The following is a 20,770-nucleotide window of genomic DNA, read 5'->3' on the forward strand; positions in this document are numbered from 1 at the left end:
TCCCACAGAATGTCCTGAACTCGATGCAACAGAGGAAAGACTCTGAACTGCACCTAGTCCCGAATTGCCCCTATTAAAGGAATCCTCTGCAAAGTAGTTAGGTGTGACTTTGTCTCATTGATCAAGCACCTCAAAAATGTCCGGAGGTTTGCCGTTGTCTGAAGGTGGTGCATGACTGACTGTGGCAAGCCTGTGGTCGAGGTAGGGGAATATTAGTATGCCTGACCGACAAAGCTAGGCAGCAACCACTGCACTCACTTTTGTAAATACCCAAAGGGCGCTCGTACAGGTGAAGGGGAGCATGGCAAACTCAAAATGCTTTTGGCTGACCTTGAACTGCACATGACATTAGTGAAATTAGAGGATGGGCACACGAAAGTACACATCCAAGTCGACCACCCATTCACCCAGATCCAGGGTATACAGAATGCAGGGCATTTTTAATTTGCCCTCTTGGAGGAAGGCATTTAGAGGGCGAAGATGTAAATTAGGATGAAGATCTTTGTCCCCATTTGGCGCAAGGACATAGTGGGAGTAGCAGCCCGTCACTACTTCCTAGGTGGCACTTTCTTATGGCCTCTTTGGCCAACAGAGCATGCACTTCTTGCAACAAGATGGACAGGTGCTCCACAAAAGCCGCTCTGAAGTAGGAGGGAGGTGAAATCATTCGGAAAGGAATGGCAGGGCATAGCCCTGCTGGACAATCTGGAAGACTCATCTGTCGGATGCAATCGCCTGCCACCCTGGAAGAAAATGTGTGATTCGGTTTCCCACAGGGAGGCTGTGTGTCGCTAAAGGCAAACTAAAGCAGCTTGGAGGCTGATGCCGCTGGGGTGGAGGACTGAGTAGAACGGTATCCTTGGTGGCATCTCCAATGTCTGCCTGATCCCTATTCTCCTCTCTGAAAAAACTGGTGTGACTGTTCAGGTGGTGGCGAGACCTGGCAATAACTATACGCCAGCCCCCTGCTGTAGCCTCAAAAGGTCAGCAACTGCTGAGAAAATGCCAGGCAGGGATAGAGATTCCGAAGGAATGTGTTGTGCCCCTGCCTTATTTAATGCACTTGAGGGTGAAATCATTCTATTTGCCAAAGAGGTGGGACCCAACAAAAGGCATATCCATTAGAGATGCCTGTATATCCTCAGAAAAGATAGTGGATCGCATCCATGCATGACGGAGGACCACCACACTTGTGCCCACTGCATGCCCCAAAAAGTCAGTTATATCTAAGCTAAACCTAATGACATACTTTGCTGCATCCTGACCGTTCTAATGGTTTGAGCAAACAAAGTCCAGAAACTCTCCAGGACTGCCAGTAAGATCTCAATAACCCTGTCCTAAATGCATGAGTATGGCGGCCTAATTGGCAGATCGCAATGACAAATATGTCAGTGCCAAGCTGGTGGAAGAAAACATCTGCTTTCCAAATGCCTCAGTCCTCTTTGACTATCTGTCCAGAGAGGTCTTAGGGAATGCATTAGGGTTAACATTGCCAGTAGGAGCTTGGACAGTAAACTGTTAGGGGTCGGGTACTATTTAAGAAAAGCCACTATATGACCCCTGGCTACCTACCTGTTCACTGGCGGGCAAGAACAGGGCTTTGCTCAAGTCCCCAGCAGGACTTCACTAAATGAATGTAAGGGCTCAGATGAAGCTGGCCCCTGATGCATCACCTCCGTAAGGATATTCGTCTTGACTTCCAGTGAAGGTACCTTTAGGTCCAGGACCTTAACTGCCCACCTAATCACCACAGCAAATGATGCTCACTCTTCTGTACGTAATCCAACGGGCAACAGCAATCCTTTGCCCAGAGAGGTATTCAGTCCTCTGGCCCCCCGTAAGCCATTAAAGTGTGATGATAAGTCTATATCATCATCATCATCACCATTCCCATGACCAAGTTGATCTGAGTTCAAACCAAAAAGGTTATGAAGGCTCTGAGGAGGGCCTTGTGGCAGAGAAAGAGTTGTCAGAGAACCAGAGCGTACTGGGACCGAGTGTGCTGGAGTGGAATTAAGGCGCCACCTCGGTTGGGGCCAAAGCGAACTGGCTCAAGGTTACACACCAGAATTGACAGAGGCTCAACCTCTGGAGGAAGCAGCCAGGATTACTGGAGAAGGGACCAATGCACATCTTGGAGCTGGAACTGAAGTCGGTACCGGGATTGGTGCAGAATCCTGAGGCAGTTATGAGGGGCACAGATGGTGCAGAGGATGGATCTGCCAGTGCTAACCTGACTGGAGACCTATGCGGATCCCTGGAGACTATACGGGCGCCAGACAGAGTAGGTAAAGTGTTGAAAATTTGCAACATGGCCTCCTTAAAGTCCTCACCCTGTTGCAGCATCGCCAATGGCTCAGGAAATTCAGGGCACACCGGTACTAGATGAGGAATCGGTTCCGTGATCAGGAGCTAGATTGATTGGCACCTTGACACCCTCCCGGCTTCTCTTTAGACAGACAGTGGCGGGATGGGGTAGAGTTCCACTTTGACTTCTTATGATTTTTCTTGTACTTGTACTTACTGGACCACTTTACTCACCCACAAATTGGGTCAGAAGTAATACTGGGCGGAATTTGCGAAACTGACTTTCGCGAATCATCGCGAAATTGCGCAAAATCTCCGCGAGCATGTGAAACTTTCGCGATGATGCGGAGATTGCTTTTCCCGCCCGTCCGCGGTGTGTTTTTGCGTGTTCGCGGGGAAATATATCTAAAACTAATGGGCGCGGCCATCTTGCTCGCGATTCATATTTCCTGTTCGCGAGCGCAATGACGTGTTCGCGATCGCAAACTCTCGTGGGATAGCGCGACCGGCTACCAACAATCCAAAATCTTGTGGCGCGCGCGAACGGATAGGAAAACTCGTCGGCGAACGCAGGGACCCGGTAAGTCACGCTCGCGCGCGCGAGAATGCATTTTTAAAGCGCGAACATGAAAAATACTTCCGTTTCGCGGCAGGTTGCGAAAGTTTTGACATTTTCGCGGTCTCCGGGGAACAAGAAAATGTCAAAATATCGCAAATTTACCGCCCAGCCCTAGTCAGAAGTGGGACTTACGTGAGGTCCACGACTTATTTCAGTGTTCAGCAAAGTACAGCTTCGCTTTATGGTCCCAGGTTGCCTTCTGGAGCAAGAAGGAACACTCTTCATACGAGTATTGCACTGAGCTAAAACATTAGAGGCAGACCTCATTCTGGTCCGTCACTGACATCTTTTTCCGACAGTCATGGCACTGTTTTAATCCTGCAGTTTTCAATGGGACATCATTTACTTGAACACTGGAAAGAATCTCAAAAGAATTTGACAACCGCCGATAGGGAGTGCAGCATCAAATCTGCGTATAAAGTTGTGGGAATATAGGAACTAACGGAGTGCAGCAGTGATGCTTGTATGTGGCTCCACTCTGTCATTTCCAGGGCAGAACGAGGTCAATGAGGAGATGCAAAACACCACCTACCAGTGTGTGGGAGCGGTTCCTCCATAGGAGCGGAAGAGAGTAACCCCCCCCACACTGCTGCAGAAAGAGTGAAAAATAAAATGGTAATAAATGATTTTGTTACAATTTTAATTTTTACTCTCTGCTGAAGGGAATGTGGGGGTGGGGCCAGTGCACCATTGCTGCTGATGGGCAGAAATGAGGAGTGACCACTTCGGTTTGAAGTGCCCATGTAGGTTTGGCCTGCTATCTTACTATGGCAAGCCAGACATGCACAATTTAGACATCTCCAACCCAGCTAGCTTAGACAGCTGGGTTTGAGAGCAGGGACAGGTCTCCAGTGCGGTAGGAGCGCTGAGGCAGACTGCTCCAGTCAATCCAGACACTCCAGCGTCTGAACTGGATAAGGTAGTTGGCTCTGTGATGTCACTTTGTGCTCAGAGAAGTCTGGAGCCAGGGACTGGAAAGCATCAAGAACGAGCTTCAGGATAAGTACATTTTCTTTTAATTTCTTCAATGTTTGTTTTGTGTTTCAAATGTAAGCTTTAATATATGTGTGTTTTCAATGTATGTAGTGCCTCACCATATTTTTATGCTGCCAACCGCCACTGGGTAGCACGACTATGAAAGCTTCTGCATCCTATCTGGCATGTAGGAGATATTGGCATGGGTGAAAAATCTACTGTTAGAGGTATCAATCAGAACTGCCATTTTGCACTTCTTCAAATTATAATAAAAATATTTAAAGAGAAAATAACATTGATCTTTTGAGATTTAAAACTTTCCAGTTGGAGACTGTTTGGGAAAGATGCTGTCCTCCTTTGCCATCTCACTGTGTCTCCTTGAGGTGTAAATTGTGTGGATGCGTAGATTTAATAGATACCACGCTGATCCTCTGTGGGCCTGTTGATAGCTCCAAAGCCTGCATGCAGGATTTAGGATTCAATTTCTGTCCTCAGGGCCAATTTCCAACTGGGCCAAGCAGCACTGCTGAGCAGTTAACATTCATCACTCAGAGACCTTAGAAGCTGGTGAGAGCGAGGGCTGTAAGCTGCATCAAAGCTGCCATGCTTCTAGGGCTCACTTCTCCCCTTGCCGAGCCGCCACCACCTGCACCACATGCCTGCCCGCATGCTCTAGACAGCCGCAGTTCCCCTGTAGGAGGCTGGCTCACTATATGGTGTACACCTATTGGTGAGGTACCGTGCACAGAGTCCAGTTGCTAGGCGCCCATTTGCATAGGTGATACCTTGGATCAGTGTCCACAGGATAACGTGGGGAAGTCGCAGTTGGAGTTTTACTGTTTCAGGAACCTTCCCAGAGGAAACCCGTTGGAACCAGGGAGGTTGAAGGTCACCCCTACCCATGGATACTCCGAGAACCAGGATACCTACTCCAGGGAGCCTTGGATGTCCAGCTGCTACAGAGTCTCATAGACCAGGTCGGTGGAACCCAGACATTAATTCTGGGCAAGGAGTACCTGCTAAAAGTGGGGACAGAGGGCAAACCACCCGTAGGTGTCCAGGAGGAGCAGGAGCACGCTGCCCGCCCTTGTCGGAGGCCCTTTACTGTAGCACGGAGGTCTTGAAGCTGCAGCTGTGGAGCCCAGGCAATGTTGCAGAGGGACAGGAGACGTCCACGAGCTGTCACATGTTGGTTGACAAGATGCAGGAAGGTGAGTGGCTGGCAGGACCAACAACAAGTCTTGGCAAACACAACAGATGTGTTGCACGATGAAATGCTTAGTTGCGAACCAGCAAGGTCTGAGGGACTCATCAAGCAGGGGTAAGTCGGGGCCGGCACTAAGCAAGTGGGAGAGCCAGCAGAAATCAATGGAGACCCCAGGAGGACCCTCTGGCAGCAGGCACAGGGAGTCGCAGGGAGGCCTCAGCAGTGCACAGATGCGGGAGACCCATGTCGCAGGAGATGCATTGGGGAGTCACTCTTGGAGCTGTGTGATGCTTGAAGCTCGAGCTTCTTGGAGCTCAAAGATCTTCGGTAATGAGACCACAAGTCTTGGCAATGGCTAAGAAACGAGGTGCACAGGGATGTGGTTCTGGTAGGCGGGAGAGGGACTGCAGCCTCCCAAGTTGCATGGAAGACAGGTTAGGCCTCTGGAAAGCCACCAAACCACCACCTATGTTGTAATGCCTTGGTGTGTCTGTGGAACAGCAGGATCCACACGCCGGCCGATCGAGGTGCTTGCGGATGAAGGGGAGTGACAACTTCCCTTCAAGGGAAATTCCTTCTTGTTATCTTTATGCATGCAGAGTCAAGGGGGAACTCTGGAGGATGCACAGCCACGGAGGTTGCGGAACTTGAACAAGCACTGAGACAAAGTTGAAGTAGGAGCAGTCTTTGTCTTGGTTTAGTCCTGTGTCCAGCAGCAGAAGAGTCTTTAGAAAATCTTCAGGTGAAGCCAGTCAGTTTAAAGACAAAGTTCAGACTAATCGAAGGACCCACCCACAAGGGAGCCCTTAAATAACTCAGAAAGGGGGGTAGGACTACTTCTGCGGTGACCCACCTATGGGGGAAGGTCAGGGATGCTACTCTGGTGGACTGACCAGTCAGATCCTCCTTGGGGTCTCAGCCCATTTAAGATTGAATATGGCAGAATCAAGTGGCCACCTGGCCGAGCTCTGGGCACCTCTCAGGGGAGGAGCTGGACAGGGGGGTGGTCAAGCCCCTGTCCTTTTTGTAGTTTCACATTAGAGGGGGAGCCAAGAGCTCCTGGACTGCGGCAAACTGGTTTATGCAAGGGGGCACAAAATACACCCTTCAAAGCAGTCTGGAGGTGCTCAGAAGCACCCACATCCCAGCATAAGATACCTATTTCTAAAGGAGAGGTGGTTACACATCTCCTCTAAAGGAACTCCTTTGTTCTGCCTTCCCCTGCCAGAGTTAAGCTCAGCAGCAGGAGACCAGTGTCTGGAGTCGGCAGCAGCACTGACTTGCATGCAGACCCTTCAAGGCTACATGGGTAGACATGGGGTGATCCTCTAAGGAGCCCCTCAGTACAAGGGAGTATGCAGCTAGTCTCGGAATCGATGTAGTGGCATGATTCCAACATGTTTAATAACAAAAATAATGGGGTTCGGTGAAGCCTTTATGTAGCTCGACATCTTGACTTGGCCAGTGTCCACTACATACCTTCAAATGGCTTCCCTGCATTAACAATACCAGAGACTGAGCTCCAGGGTTTGTAGGGGTGTCTCTGTTCATGCATGGGTACCCTCACACTTAGAACCATGCACCCTGCTGAGGACTGTGGGGCCTACCTTAGGGGTGACTTTTAGGTTTTAAGTACAAAGACACAGATATAAGGAAAACTCTATATCAGAAGTCAAAGGTGCATGCACCATTTCAAGGAGGCTGCAATGCAAACCTACAGACACAGTTTGAATGGGCTACCCTGGGTGGCACAATACATGCTGCAGCCCAAAGGAGACCCCTGCCCTAGGTGCCTTAGTACCATATATTAGGGATATACATGGGTACACCAGCATACCAATTGTGGGATATATAAAGTACCTACCAATGAATTGAGGAGAGAAAGCACAGACACTAGGGTCTGATTAGCAGGATCCCAGTGTACTTCAGTCAAAACACACTGACACCAGGCACAAAGTAGGGGTACCTAGGCTAGAAAGATTCTACTTTCCTACACCTCCCATCTGGGGTAGCAGGCTGGAATGTCTGACGAACAGCAAGCCGATTGTTGACAATAAAGAGGAGGGGGGGACAAGTGTGACCATAAGACAAAGAGCAAGGCTCAGGGCCACAGAGAGGCACCAGTCTTCCCGCCACTTCTGCAGCCCTCTACTCCCCTGTAGCGCTCAACAGTACGCAGCAGTGCTGTGGAGATAAAAAAACCATTGCTGGCGGGAAAAATCAAGATTTCCAAGAGTTCCGAGATCCTTCCCTAACGAACTAGAAAAAACAACCAAGAGGCTATCGCATGTACAATGTGTTGTGGGAAGAGGGATTTTTAAAATCTTTAATGTAAGCCTATTACACAGCTTTTGTTTAACCTTTTATTTACACAATGTTTTAACTGGGTTTTGTATGTCACATACTGCAATTCAACTCAAAATAGACAATCCGAAGCAATATTTCAGCCATTCAGGAGAAATCTAACCCCTCTAATAGGCTTCCATTATATATGAGCTAATGGATAAAAACATTCTGCAATGTTATTTCCATGGAAGAAATAATGAAAAACAATACAAAATAATGTCCTGAGGCCTATGCATCCAGCGGAAAATTATTCAAGCACTTATAACGACATTAAGATCCTACAATGCAGATGTATTAGTAAGGTTGTGTAGATGTAACAAAATAGATAAGCAGTTAAATTACTATGTAATCCTGGAGTGATTTATACTCTGGAAAACGTTTTTGTTCTCCTGCATTCGTTTCCAAATAAATGCAATAAATTCTGTTTCCATCCTTAACTTGAAAGTGGGGATAATAAAATATTCATTGGATTCAGTCAAATATACAAATTTGATAAGAAACTTCAATTGCATTTGATGGGGACAAAGGTCAGGCTTTAAATTACAAACGAAATACAAATGTGTTTAACCCTGATCAAAATCAAAATCTAATTTTTATCCAGTCGTCTTTTTGTGTTTGCCCTCTTCCTATTGATAATCTTTTCTATTCTCTTCCCACTCTTTCCTTCTCTCTTTTTATTATCTCTTCTCCTTTTACTAACTCATCTTCTTTCTTCCATTTTCTTCTCTCAATATATCCTTAGAGAAGTAATGCGGGGCGTGGCCAAGTAAGATGGCTGAGCGGACGTGAGCCGCTTCAGCTCCGGACCCCGACAACTGCCACATAGTGATTCCACAGCATGTAGTGAGCACTACTTTACATGCCTGCATCCAGCAGTGTCCAGGGATTCATCAGGAACCTTGAAAATGCCTGATCGTGAAGGGCCGTGACCTGGTAAATGCCCCCGAGTCTGACGCGCCGGAGCTCCGAGACCATCTTCAAAATGGCGTATCGGCGCGAACCGGACACCCTACAGGCCTTCCTACCTGAGAGCGAACGGTGTCGGCGGAATTGATCTTCACCCCGGATGCGGAGCTGCGGGAGGGCGCTGAAATCCCCTACCTCGTCCCGCAACCTCGGCAGACTCGTGGACAAGGTCTGGAATGCCTGCGGCTGAATCACAGCGGATCGAGGAGCTGCGGAGCACTCAATGAACTGAACGTGGTAACGGCAGACGGCGAGTGGGCAGCTTGAAACGAACGCCTCAAGAGGGCCAGTCTCTTCCCCAATATCGGTTTTGCACATGGAGGGACTGGGGGGAGGCGGCCTGCGAGCATTGTGCCTGACTTTAAGATGGAGGCTTAGCAGCTGGAAACACCAGAGTTTACCTCCTGCCTTATGCCATGACCAGTGGATAGACGGTACCCAGTGAGGCAGCTCCACCTGAAGATTAATTGGCTTCTTTGGGGCCAGACCACCTTGAGGCCACTACCTTCCTGCTAGATCATGCTTCTCACTACCTGACTCCAATATGGCGACCAGACCCCACCACCCAGCAGAGGCCCGACATCAACACGTGGGGCGATCACACGGTCAATAACCGGTTCCCGGCACCTACACACTAGAGCAATCCTGAGACATCTGATCATACGCCGTGCTGGGCATTGCCCTTATGCCTCCTAAGAAAGCCCCAACAAAGTTTCCTGTTACTTTGCAGCATCGGAAAAGGACACCCCTGCATCGGAGACCGTCCACCTGCAAAACAGGACTTCAAAGCCAAACTATGTCTAGAAATCAAACAGGTCTTATGGTCCTTCATGGACCAACTGAAAGCTGATCTCACCGGAAAAATGACAACCCTACGCCAGGATGTGGACGCTGTGGGCATCAGAGTGTTGGAGGTGGAGGAACAAACACAAGACCTAACGACTCACGCCGCCAAAATGCAAGACTCCTAGCAAGCCCTCCAGGCCCAGCTCCAGCAGGTCATACTGAAAGCAGAAGATCTTGAAAACAGAACCCGACAGGAGAGCATACGGATTCGGGATTTGGAGCAGGGCGCAGACGGGCCCGACCTGGAGGTGTTCGTGACGGGCCTATTTGCAGAGCTCCTGGCCCCTCAGCAACTGAAGCTTAAACTGGACCAGGTCCACCGCGTGGGGAACCTTCAGGCTGGAGAGCACAAAAGGAAGCGAGACACTCTTTTAAAACGAAGGAGGCCATCCTGACTCCGGCAAGGCAAAGGAAGGAGACGTCCTTTCAGGACTACAAATGTACCCTCTATCAAGACTAGCTCCCTCGACCTTGACACAACGTCAAACGCTGAGACCGGTCACCTCCAAGTTGCGAGCTGAAAATATCAGCTATCGCTGGACATTTCCCTTTGGTCTCACGTTCGATTACCAAAACAAGACGCATCATGTGACAGATCTCTCTGATGGCCTTCGCATTCTAGGCCTCCCCCTTTCAGAAGTTGAAACCACAGCAGGGTCCTCGGCGGATGCGGAAATGCCCAGGAGGGGCTCCAGGCCCTGGCACACAGTCATGAAATCACGATGATCCACAAATGGTCCTTACATAGAAACCTGCTCTTCATAACCACCGGGATTCCTGACTTGGACACTCTCCCAGGAAGCGATGCTGCGGCGCGTAGCGGAGGCCCCGGCACGACAGGCTATCAGGGCTGGAACACATGGCATTGGGATTGACTACTGTGGACACTGAGGTTTATTGATTGGCAACCGGGGTTGTATGGGCCTTGTCCGTGCTACCCACAATTCTTCTTTTTTTTGGAAGAATTTCGAGCCGCTGACCCGTTGGTCTTACGGCTCCCAGTTTTGGGGGATGTTGGGGACTTTTTTTGGTTGGGGGGTGGGGTCCTGGTGGTGATATATGGGTTTTAATGTTTGATCTTTCGGTCTCTTTTAAGTTCAGCAGCGTGGCTTAGGTAGGGGCTGTGTACCTTTGAGGGAGGTCTCACCTTACTTGGGTCGGCCAAAAATGCACACATAGGAGGGACATGGTCCACATGGGGAGAGGGAAGGGTCAACCACTTCGATGGTTTCAGTAGCATCCTGGAACGTTAAGGGGCTGAACTCCCCCCCCCCAGAAGCGTCAGAAAATATGGAAGTATCTCACAGACCACAGGTTTGACGTGGTGGCCCTCCAGGAGACCCACCTCAAAAAATCTGAGGACACTAGGCTCCGACATAAAGCGTACCCCTTAATATACAAGTCCTCTGCTAATACTAAACATACTGGAGTGGCGTTACTATTTCATAGCACATTTAAGTTTCAACCTGAAGCCACTAAGTCAGACCAGGAAGGGAGGCTAATAATGGTCAAGGGGAGGCTAAGAGGCACACTCTGCACATTTATTTCCCTGTATGCTCCCAACTCGGGCCAGTTCACATTCATTTCTAATGCACTCGATTTGCGGAGGGTCCCGTGATACTACTGGGTGACTTTAATTTGACTTGGCACGAGACGTTGGACAGCTCACAATCAAACCGGGCGTCAACTAGTACCTTCTCCAAAGGGGTTAAACAGAAAATGCTCACACTAGACCTATGCGACGCTTGGCGGTCACTCCACACTACCACCAAAGACTAAACATACTATTCTCACGTTCATCAGACACTCCAGGATTGACTATATATTCATCAGCCAGGCCTTGATAGGGCCGCTACAGGCGGCGCAGATATAGCCGATCTCAGTCTCAGATCACAGCCTGATCACCATTAGTCTGACCTGGAGTGGACCTAAATCTGGAACACCAAGGTGGTACTTCCCGACGGCGCTCACATAGGACAAGGTCTTGCAGGACCAACTAAGGGCTTCCATCACTGAATTCTTTACACTCAACAATCCGGAAGACAAATCCCCGCAGAGTAATTGGGACGCCTTCAATGCGATGCTGCGGGGGAAATGCACCCAACTCAACGCAACACTAAATAAACAAAGGGCGAAGGAACGCGTCGCTCTTGAACAGGAGCTAGAGGTAGTTGAACAGGCACACAAAGCCACACCCACTTGGGCGCTGCAGCGACAACTCACAACGATTCGGGGGAAACTACGCTCCATATACACTAACCGAGCGGAGTACACCCTTCTGAAGCTGTGACAAACATCCTTTGCCCAAGCGATAAGGTGGGTCCTCATTTGGCACGTCAGCTCAGGGTGAAAAGGGAACGTGAATTCATTGGGGGCATCCTAGATCAGCGGGGCCAACTCTCCCACACTGATACCCCTAAAGCTAACATTTTTGGCGACTTTTACGGGAAGCTTTACCAAGTTACCACCCCGATACGTGCGTACAACAACAATACCTTGATTCCGTGACGCTCCCCCATGTTTTCCCTGCGACCGCCGAATCCCTGGATTCCCCTATCACTTTGGATGAGGTGAGAAAAGCTACCTCAAGACTTAAGTTGCACAAAGCCCCTGGGCCAGATGGCCTCACAGCACAATTTTTTAAATGCTATGCCTCTGAGCTCATCCCACACCTCACCGCATTATTCCAGGCAATAGCGAAAGACACCCGGGTATCTGCCTCTATGGCTGAGGCAGTGATATCTGTAATTCCCAAACCCAGGAAGGACTCCCAACTTTGTGGCTCGTATAGATCCATAGCTCTTCTCAATCTTGATGCGAGGCTCTATTCCGCGATCTTAGCAGCTAGATTGGAGAACCTGATGCCCAATCTGTCCACCCTGACCAATCCAGTTTTATAAAAGGAAGACAAACACACAATAATATCGGACGCACCATTCATCTGATTGAGAAGGTGTTTATATTTAACTTTTCAGCAATCCTGCTGGGCCTAGACGCGGAAAAGGCCTTCAACAGGGTGGACTGGTCATTCCTCTTCCTAGCAATGCATAAATTCAGCTTTGGAGACGTATTCCTTAATATGATCAAGGCCAACTACCACCTCCCAAACTCCCGGGTTATAGTCAACGGCTATCCATCACTCCCCTTTGTTCTAAGCAGGGGCACCCGGCAGGGATGCCCGCTCTCCCCCCTTTTATTTGCCCTCAGTATCGACCCCCTTGCAGCAAAATTCCAGTCAAACGAAGAGATTTGAGGTATCCGCTTCAGTAGTATAGATCACAAGGCATCTTTCTTTGCCGATAACATCTTGCTCACACTTACGGAACCGGCCTCCTCACTCCAGGAGGTGCAGGGAGAACTGAAAAATTTTGAACAGGTGGCGGGATTTAGGGAAAATGTGTCCAAATCATCTATACTTAATCTCATGCTTTCTGCTACTGATGCAACTAGACTGAGGAGCCAGACGACTTTACAATCGGCCAAACACTTTCTACTTTATTTGGGGGTCCATCTTACGGCCAATAATGGGGGCCTCTACAAGGCCAACTACCCATATTTGGTAACACAACTACAACAAGACTTCAAGAGATGGACTCCCCTCTACATCTCCTGGCTAGGACGGATTAACGCTGCTAAAATGTCAGTCTTACCAACATTTTTATATCTTTTTCAAGCCCTGCCCATTCAACTTGACCGAGAACTATTGCCACACCTGCGCTCACTAGTCACCAAATTCATTTGGCAAGGAGGTAGGGCTCGCATTCCTTTTTATGTACTGAGACGTCCAAGGAGCAGGGGGGGATTGGCCCTACCAGACTTCGCACTATATTATCAGGCCGCACAGTTAAGAGTGGTGACGGAATGGTCCGTGCGGGAATCCGACAAGCATTGGCTACACATGGACAGCTCGATTGTGGGAAGATTTATCTGGGATGTCCTATGGAAACCCAAAAAGAACCCCCACCCGCACCACTCTGACAATCTGGGACCAGGTCACTGGGAGAGAGGGTTGGAACTCATTCCCCTCCCCTTTCACTCTATTCCATTTTAACCCGGCTTTTCCACCAACCTTACGTGAAGGGCCCTTCGACTGCTGGAGGGAGGGGGATGCCTAAAACTTTCAGATCTGTTTCATAACTACGATGTTCTAACATTTGACAGTTGTAAAAGAAAATGTATGATCCCCCACAGCGAACACTATCATTACCTCCAGCTTAAACACTGGGTTACACTCCCACACGTCAGAGAGGTGGCCACTAGAGAGCTAACGGCCATGTAGAGGCTGGCGATCCACAAGGCAGGCACCATGAGAGGCGCCATCTCCTCACTCTACGACATGCTACTGACTACATTGCATGCACCCCGGGCATGCTACATGTCCTTCTGGGAGCGGGTCTTGGGTCAGGACGTCACCAAGGAGGAGTGGAAACACATTTGGGACGATATCACTAAGCACAATAAATCGGTGGCCCTAAGGGAAGCCCACTACAAGACGCTGCTCGACTGGTATCTCTATCCTACTAAACTCCGACTAATCTTCCCTGACACCTCTGATCTCTTCTGGCGGGGATGTGGTCTTCAGGGAGATTTTCGCCCCAATTGGTGGGACTGCCCAGGTATTCGCCCTTTCTGGGAAGAAATCCTCTCACGCCTCAAAGATATGCTGGGTTATCCCATCCCAACTACCATAGAGGGAACTCTTCTGGGTATGAGGGACCCAGCATTGGAGCACCAAACGAAAGTCGACAAGGTGATCATGTGGACGTGTCTAGGGGCGGCGAAACTCACAATAGAGGCTGCATGGAAAAAGAAAGCCACACCGGCAACATTGATGTGGCATGCCTGCTTGTGGAGAATCCTCTCCATGGAGCGTCTGGTAGACATCTTTAGGGATAATTACAAGGCTCTAGAACATAAATGGGGCCCACTAGTCACCTACTTATCCCGAGGCTTGCCCTCTGCAGTTTGTCTGACTTCCGTGAGGGCTATGCACCTCTTCCAAATCTAATCTACCCAAAACTGGCCTGTAGTAGGGGTAACCCCTGCTACTTGATTAGAGGGAGCCTCGCTTCGGTTACTCTGACCTACGGCATCACTTCTGCTTAACATTATTTCACTATGCACCACCATCACCACCAGGACGGGGAGGGGGGTGGGCTTCGGGGGCGGGGGGAGAGTTGATTGGAGGCTAGGTTCTTGTCTGAAGACCTTCCTCAGGGGTTTGTTGTTTCAAATCTAGCATCTTGTACTTTGACTGGTATGACCTTAGGGCTGGTTGAAACTGAGATCCAAATAGCTGAATGTTTTGCAACCCCGGGGCCTGCTCGCCCTACTGTACTCATGCTGTCACTGTGACTTTCTTTGATGCTTAATAAAAATTATTTTGACATAGAGAAGTAATGCTTTAAACAAATAAACGGTGATGATGCTATACCTGGATTGGCTGAGACAGGTCTTTTTGAATCGAAGCCTGGTTTCTCCCTTCTTTCGCTGTGAGCATGTCGTTTTTTTGTGTTCTGATTAACTAGAATTCCTCTGCGTGTGATTTGAGACATTCGATCCCGCGGCAAAGAGATTTCTTAGGGAAGATAGCAATACAAATATGTTAAGTTTAAATCTGTTTTATTTGGTAGTGCAACAAAAAATACAATTAAATGACATTGCAATTACGGTCCAGTGAATAATTGCTCACTGGTAAACCATCATATTTTGAGTAGGCCTGGGCAGAATTTGCGTAGTCGCGTTCCGCAAAGTTCCGCGAAGATGTAAAAAATCTACGCGAGCTACGCAGAATTCCGTGAGCACGCGGAATTGCTTGTTCTGTCTGTTCACAATGCGTTTTTCCTGTTCAGGGACGCTGTTTGTGTGCTCGGGGGGAAATATCTCGCAAACTTTCGCATGTGGTCACCAATTGGAGGCCATCTTGTTCCACTTGTCCCGCCGGTTGGCTGTGTTAACTAACCCACACATTTTAGAGCTGCATCCCTAATTCTTTCTGGCCTGGCCACCATAATGAAACACACCACCGAGTCCGGCTCAGGAGAGCACACAGTCTGTTGACCCCTGCCCACCCCACTGTCTCTGCTAGCAGAATCTGACCCTGCACCCTGAAGTTCCAAAGTTCTATCAGAACCGTCTACGACGTCCCATGCATGCCTTGGTAAGTGAGCCCTGCCAGAGAATCCTAAAGGCATGTCTTCTTGGATGCTATATGGCTCCACCACCTCAATAAAAAATATGTTGATATATTATTCCATCATTTTTTTAAAGTATTTTCAGCAAGTATCAGAAAACCTAAGTACACTGACAAGTGCAACAAAATAACTATAACAACTATAACGTTCTCATTTCAGGAATGTGTTCAGTATTATTCATTAGCTCAAAGCCTAATGGATGCAAATTAAATTTTAGAACAATGTTACAGCATTTATTGCATCCATTGCAGGAAATAACCAGTGTATATATTTGCTGTGAAATACATCTATAATAAAGTACCATCTATTGTACGACTGGGCATAAGTCTTTTTTGCCAAACATCAAGATTTAGAATTTCAAAGCTGGTATTTGAAGCCAGAATTCTGACCATTGTATAAAGTCATGGCATGCCTATATTCTATTCCTTTTTTAGTTGCTCCTACAGACAGCCAATATACAGAAATGGTGTGCTGATCATAAATCAAAATAACATCTATTTAATAGAACGAAACGAACTTCTACAAAAAGCGGATAGCTGTAATAAAGTTAATTTTTCTTTCTCTCTGTGCCTCTTTCTTCATCTGCCCCTCTACTGCTCCTCACACGTGTGATGCAGCCAAATCCTAAATGACTGCTAATTCTTATACATGTACCCAGGTTGCATTATAATACAGGGTACATAATGTCATAGATTTTAAATTTGCATTCACATTTTAAAAACCATTAGTTTTAGTGCCATTGAATTTGACTGGACGCATTTTTTAGCAAAATTATGCAATGTGTCATTGATACACCTTTCAAAGTGTTAAAACAATGTTTTTGTCATTGTTGAACAGCTTGACAACAGAACAAACATTTTCAGGGAAACTATATTTTAAGATCATGTTTCTGGAAAGACAAAAAACCCTTTTCTGTCTATGGTATGAAGGAGCTAGTGCTTCCACATTGGTCTTTTACTGACTGAATTGTGACACATGCTAACCTTATTGAACAAATTACTTACCTTCGGTAACAATATATCTGTAAGAGACATAGATTTAGTTATAGATTCCTTACCTTAGAATTACCCCCAGGCGTCAAGACTGCATCCGAAAGTTTTTCATCAGCAGTACCCCTGCACGTCGAAAGGAGGCGTCGGTTGGCTCAGTGTTTGTCGTTGGCATAGTGGTTGCCGGGATGATGTCGCGATAGCTACTTAGATGCCGCCCTCTCGCGCTGATGTCAGTTCTGTACACGACTTGTCATACCAGAAGCGCAGAGCAATGCAAGACACTGACCACTGATGCACAAAACTAGTCCTTAACCCTAGAAGTCAGTTTGCAGAACGGGGAGGATGGGTGGAGCAGTAAGGAATCTATAACTAATCTATGTCTCTTACAGATATATTGTTACCGAAGGTAATTAACTTGTTCATCTGAAATAGACAATTAGTTATAGATTCCTTACCTTAGAATAGATACCCCAGCAATACCAACCCCAGAGATGGGTCTGCGAACCAAGTTCACACCAGAAAGTCCTGGAGAACAGAACGGCCAAAGAAGCTGTCTTTCCGGACTTGGCTGTCCAGGTAGTAGTGTTTTCTGAACGTGTGCAGCGATTCCCACCTAGCTGCCTGACAGATGTCATTAAGGGGGACTCCACGTTCCAAAGTCATGGTAGCTGCTGTCGCCCTGGTGGAATGGGTGCGTAACCCCACTGGAGGCTCCTTCTTTCCCAAGGAATAACAAGCTTTGACGCACAAACTGACCCATCGTGAAATGGTCCATTTGTGCACGGCCCAACCTTTCTTGGCACCCACGAAGCCAACAAAGAGAAGGCTGATCAGGAAGCCGAAGAAAGGCTGAAATGGCAGTGAGGTAGCCCTTAAGAGTGCCCAGAGCAGAGCCCTGCTGGGCCAAAGAAAGGCGGAATGAGAGGACCTCAGAAAGAGGGGCAGAAAGGGGATCCACAGCCTTTGCTGTGCACCATGCCACAAATTTTTTCCATCTGCAGGCGTATACCGACTTAGAGGAGGGACGCCTGGCTGCCAAGATAACATCAAAGACTTCGGGAGGAAGGTCAAAAGCTGTCCACTTTTGCCGCTCAATCTTCACGCAAGGAGGTGGAGGCTGGACAGGTTTGGGTGGAGGACCGTCCCCTACTGCTGCGAAAGAAGATCCTCCCCAACAGGCAGTCGGATCGGAGGATCGATGGCCATGTGTAATAGCTCGGGATACCAGACTCTTTGTGCCCAAATCAGAGCCACCAGAATGACTTGGGCCCGGTCGCGCCTGATCTTCTTTAGCACTCTGGGCAGAAGTGGTATAGGCGGAGAGGCATATAGAAGCCCACAACTCCACTTGCGATGGAAAGCGTCGCCGTGCGAGTGCCGCCTTGGAAATTCCAACACGCACAATTGCTGACATTGCGCGTTCTCTTCGGTGGAAAACAGATCTAACCAAGGCTCTCCCCACCGTTGCAAGAGACCTTGCACCATCACCGACTAAAGATGCCATTCGTGATCCATCAAGCACCTGCAGCTGAGTTCGTCCGCCCTGGCGTTCAGCGAACCTGCGAGGTGTTGAACCACCAGGGATATGGCCTGATGTTCCAGCCATGTCCAGAGGCGGAGGGGCTCCTGACATAGGGTCAACGACCCCACCCTGCCTTGCTTGTTGCAGTACCACATGGAGGTGGTGTTGTCTGTGAACACCTGCACTACTCTTTCCCGGACAGAGGGAAGGAATGCTTTGAGGGCACGACGAATCGCCCGAAGCTCCAGAAGGTAGATGTGGAACCCGGACTCCGCTGGGAAGTCTTGAAGGGGAGGGAGTAGCTCCTTCAGACTATCTGCAAAACCCACCTGTCCGACATGATGATGGGCCAGTGGGGGAGGTGATGGCGAATCCTGCCACCCACTGGCGAATGGTGGCCCTGGAAGGTCGGACTAGAAGGTTTGGAGGCTGCTGCAGAGGGGGCGTGGTGGACTGGCCCGTTCACTGGCCCCCAGACCCATGACAGTGGTTCCCACGTCCCCGGCCATGCAGGGGCTGAGCAGCTTGCGCTGGCCTGTGGTCCTGGGTGGAAAGTGGTGGGTCACACCTTCTGTAGCCATTAAAGGGGCGAAAAGCAGACTGCGCAGGGCGAGTGGAGGAGAGGCCCAAGGACTTGGCCATCGCCCATGAGTCCTTAAAGCGTTCTCGTGCGCTGTCTGCCTTGTCGTCAAACAGGCGACGACTATCAAAGGGCATATCCATAAGGGTAGCTTGGACATCCCCAGAAAAGCCAGTCGCCCTCAGCCAGGCGTAGCGTCAAAGGTCCTACCTAGCCAGTCGGCGGTGTCCAGTCCACAGCGTATGGTAAACTTTGCTGCGTCTCTCCCCTCGGCAACTGTACGGGAGAGCACTGACCGGGCCTCCTCCGGGCACTGAGTCAGCACCTGCGCCACCGTATCCCACACAGAGTGGGTATTACGGCCCAATAGACATGCGGTGTTTACCGACCGCAGTCCCAAGCTAGTGGAAGAAAACATATTCTTCCCAAGATGGTCCAGCTTTTTGGATTCCCTATCAGGTGGTGCGTTTGGGAATGCGCCTTTGGATGTGGAGGTTTGGACGACCAAGCTCTCAGGGGCGGAGTGTTGGGAGAGGAAAGTGGGGTCGCCCGGAGCCGGGCGGTGGCGTTGGGCAATCATCCTATCCACAAGAGCCCCTGTGTTGGGCCTGGACCAGGTGACCAAAAAGATGTCGGTAAGGACTTCACTGAACGGCAGCAGGGGCTCCGAAGAGCTCGCTGCCGGCTGAAGCACCTCTGACAGGAGGTTAGTTCTAACTGCCACCGTAGGAAGCTCGAGGTTGAGAGCCTCAGCCACCCTACGCAACACCACTGCGTGAGAAGCTCCCTCCTCCTTAGCCACGGTAGGAGGAGACAACATGCCACGGTCTGGGGACGTATCTAGACCATTGGCTTCCCCCAGTTCCTCTCTCCAGTCCGGTTCATACTCCAACTGGTAAGTAAGAGGGTCTCCAGATCCCTCCCAGTCCTCCTGACCCTCCTCTGGTTGCCAATCTGGCCTGATTTGAGCATCAGGGTAGAACAGGGGCACAAAGGTACCCATCGGCACCGGGTCCGGCTGGGGACACAACCGGCGTAGACTGCGGATGTGGTGCCGGTGGATTCGGCGCCGGGGGAGGTGTAATCAGGTCGACCAGCACCGATCCAAGGGGACCCTGCGGTGCCGTAGCCGCCGGCGTCGAAGGCCCTGAGCCCCCAGCCGAGTCCGTGGGGCCCGGAGGCGTGCCGGCAGAGTTGGACTACCCAAAGATGGCATGCAACGCTTCGTAGAAAGGTGCGAAGCTGGGAAGGGGTCGCTTCGGGTCCCGGGAAGGGAGGGAAACACGGAGTCGACTCTTCAGGCTACGGGACGGGCACAACCCGCATCCCTCGTCGCGTCGGCCGACCAACAGGAAGAAGTCGAAGAGTGACAATGCTTCTTCGACTTCTTCTTGTGCTTCGACTTACCTGAGGAGAGCGAAGACTTTGAAGAAGACTGGTTTTGGTGGCTCCGTGACCGGTCGCTTGATCTCCCAAGCGACATGGACCTCGTACGGCGTGGAGCAGACTGCCGGTCCTCGAAAAGCTTTCGCGACCGCTCCCTCAAAGACTTCAGATTTATGGTGCGGCAGTCGGAGCATGACTTGGGATCGTGGTCGCACTCCAGGCAAAACAGGTGCACGCGGTGCGGATCCATCACCAACATCAACCGGCTACAGGAGCCACAAGCCTTGAAACCAGGCATCCCTGATGTGCACAAGGAGTCGAAAACTTAAAAACGGTGTCGACAAAAGTCGTCAAAAAGTCAGTCAAAAAGGTGACTGGAGGTACTGCTCACTCCGGATCTGCGCTGGCTGGCACGGAAAAAGAAATAACTGACGTCAGTGCGCGAGGGCGGCGTCTAAGTAGATACCGTGATGTCATTCCGGCAACCTCGACGCCAATGATGAACAGTGTCGACCAATGCCACTTATCGACGTGCAGAGGTACTGCTGAGGAAAAAATTCTCCAGATCCAGTCTGACGCCTGGAAGTAACTCTAAGTTGAGGAATCCATAACTAATTGTCTCTTTCAGAGACTTTAGATAGCTCGCGGTTAATTATCGGAGATCAGAAACTTATTGAAGATCAGTTCAACAGCAACAACAAGGATCTGTCGTTAAGTCTGGACTCTTTGAGGAGGACAATTTTCCCAGGTGGGGATTGTATGGGACGTGCTCAGGAGCGAATAGGTTGGTCCTCCTCTTCCCCCTGTTGCATTGAACCAGTTTTAATGAG

The 20,770-nt window shown here is 49.5% G+C and overlaps 1 protein-coding gene across 3 annotated transcripts in view; it reads right to left on the reverse strand.

The window, feature by feature from the left end:
• The window catches only part of CPLANE1 (ciliogenesis and planar polarity effector complex subunit 1), a 2,680,747-nt gene that overhangs the window by 253,952 nt on the left and 2,406,025 nt on the right, over positions 1-20,770 (reverse strand). For 2 of the 3 annotated variants that reach the window (XM_085631092.1, XM_085631094.1), the window contains exon 51: positions 14,701-14,844. The exons of the other annotated variant lie outside the window; for it this stretch is intronic. In XM_085631092.1, coding sequence (XP_085487218.1) covers positions 14,701-14,844 — 144 coding nt within the window. The remainder of the gene's footprint in view (positions 1-14,700; positions 14,845-20,770) is intronic. 3 annotated transcript variants of the gene reach the window in all.

Source organism: Triturus cristatus, chromosome 2_1, assembly GCF_964204655.1.
Source record: "Triturus cristatus chromosome 2_1, aTriCri1.1, whole genome shotgun sequence".
NCBI classification, from domain to species: Eukaryota; Metazoa; Chordata; class Amphibia; order Caudata; family Salamandridae; genus Triturus; species Triturus cristatus.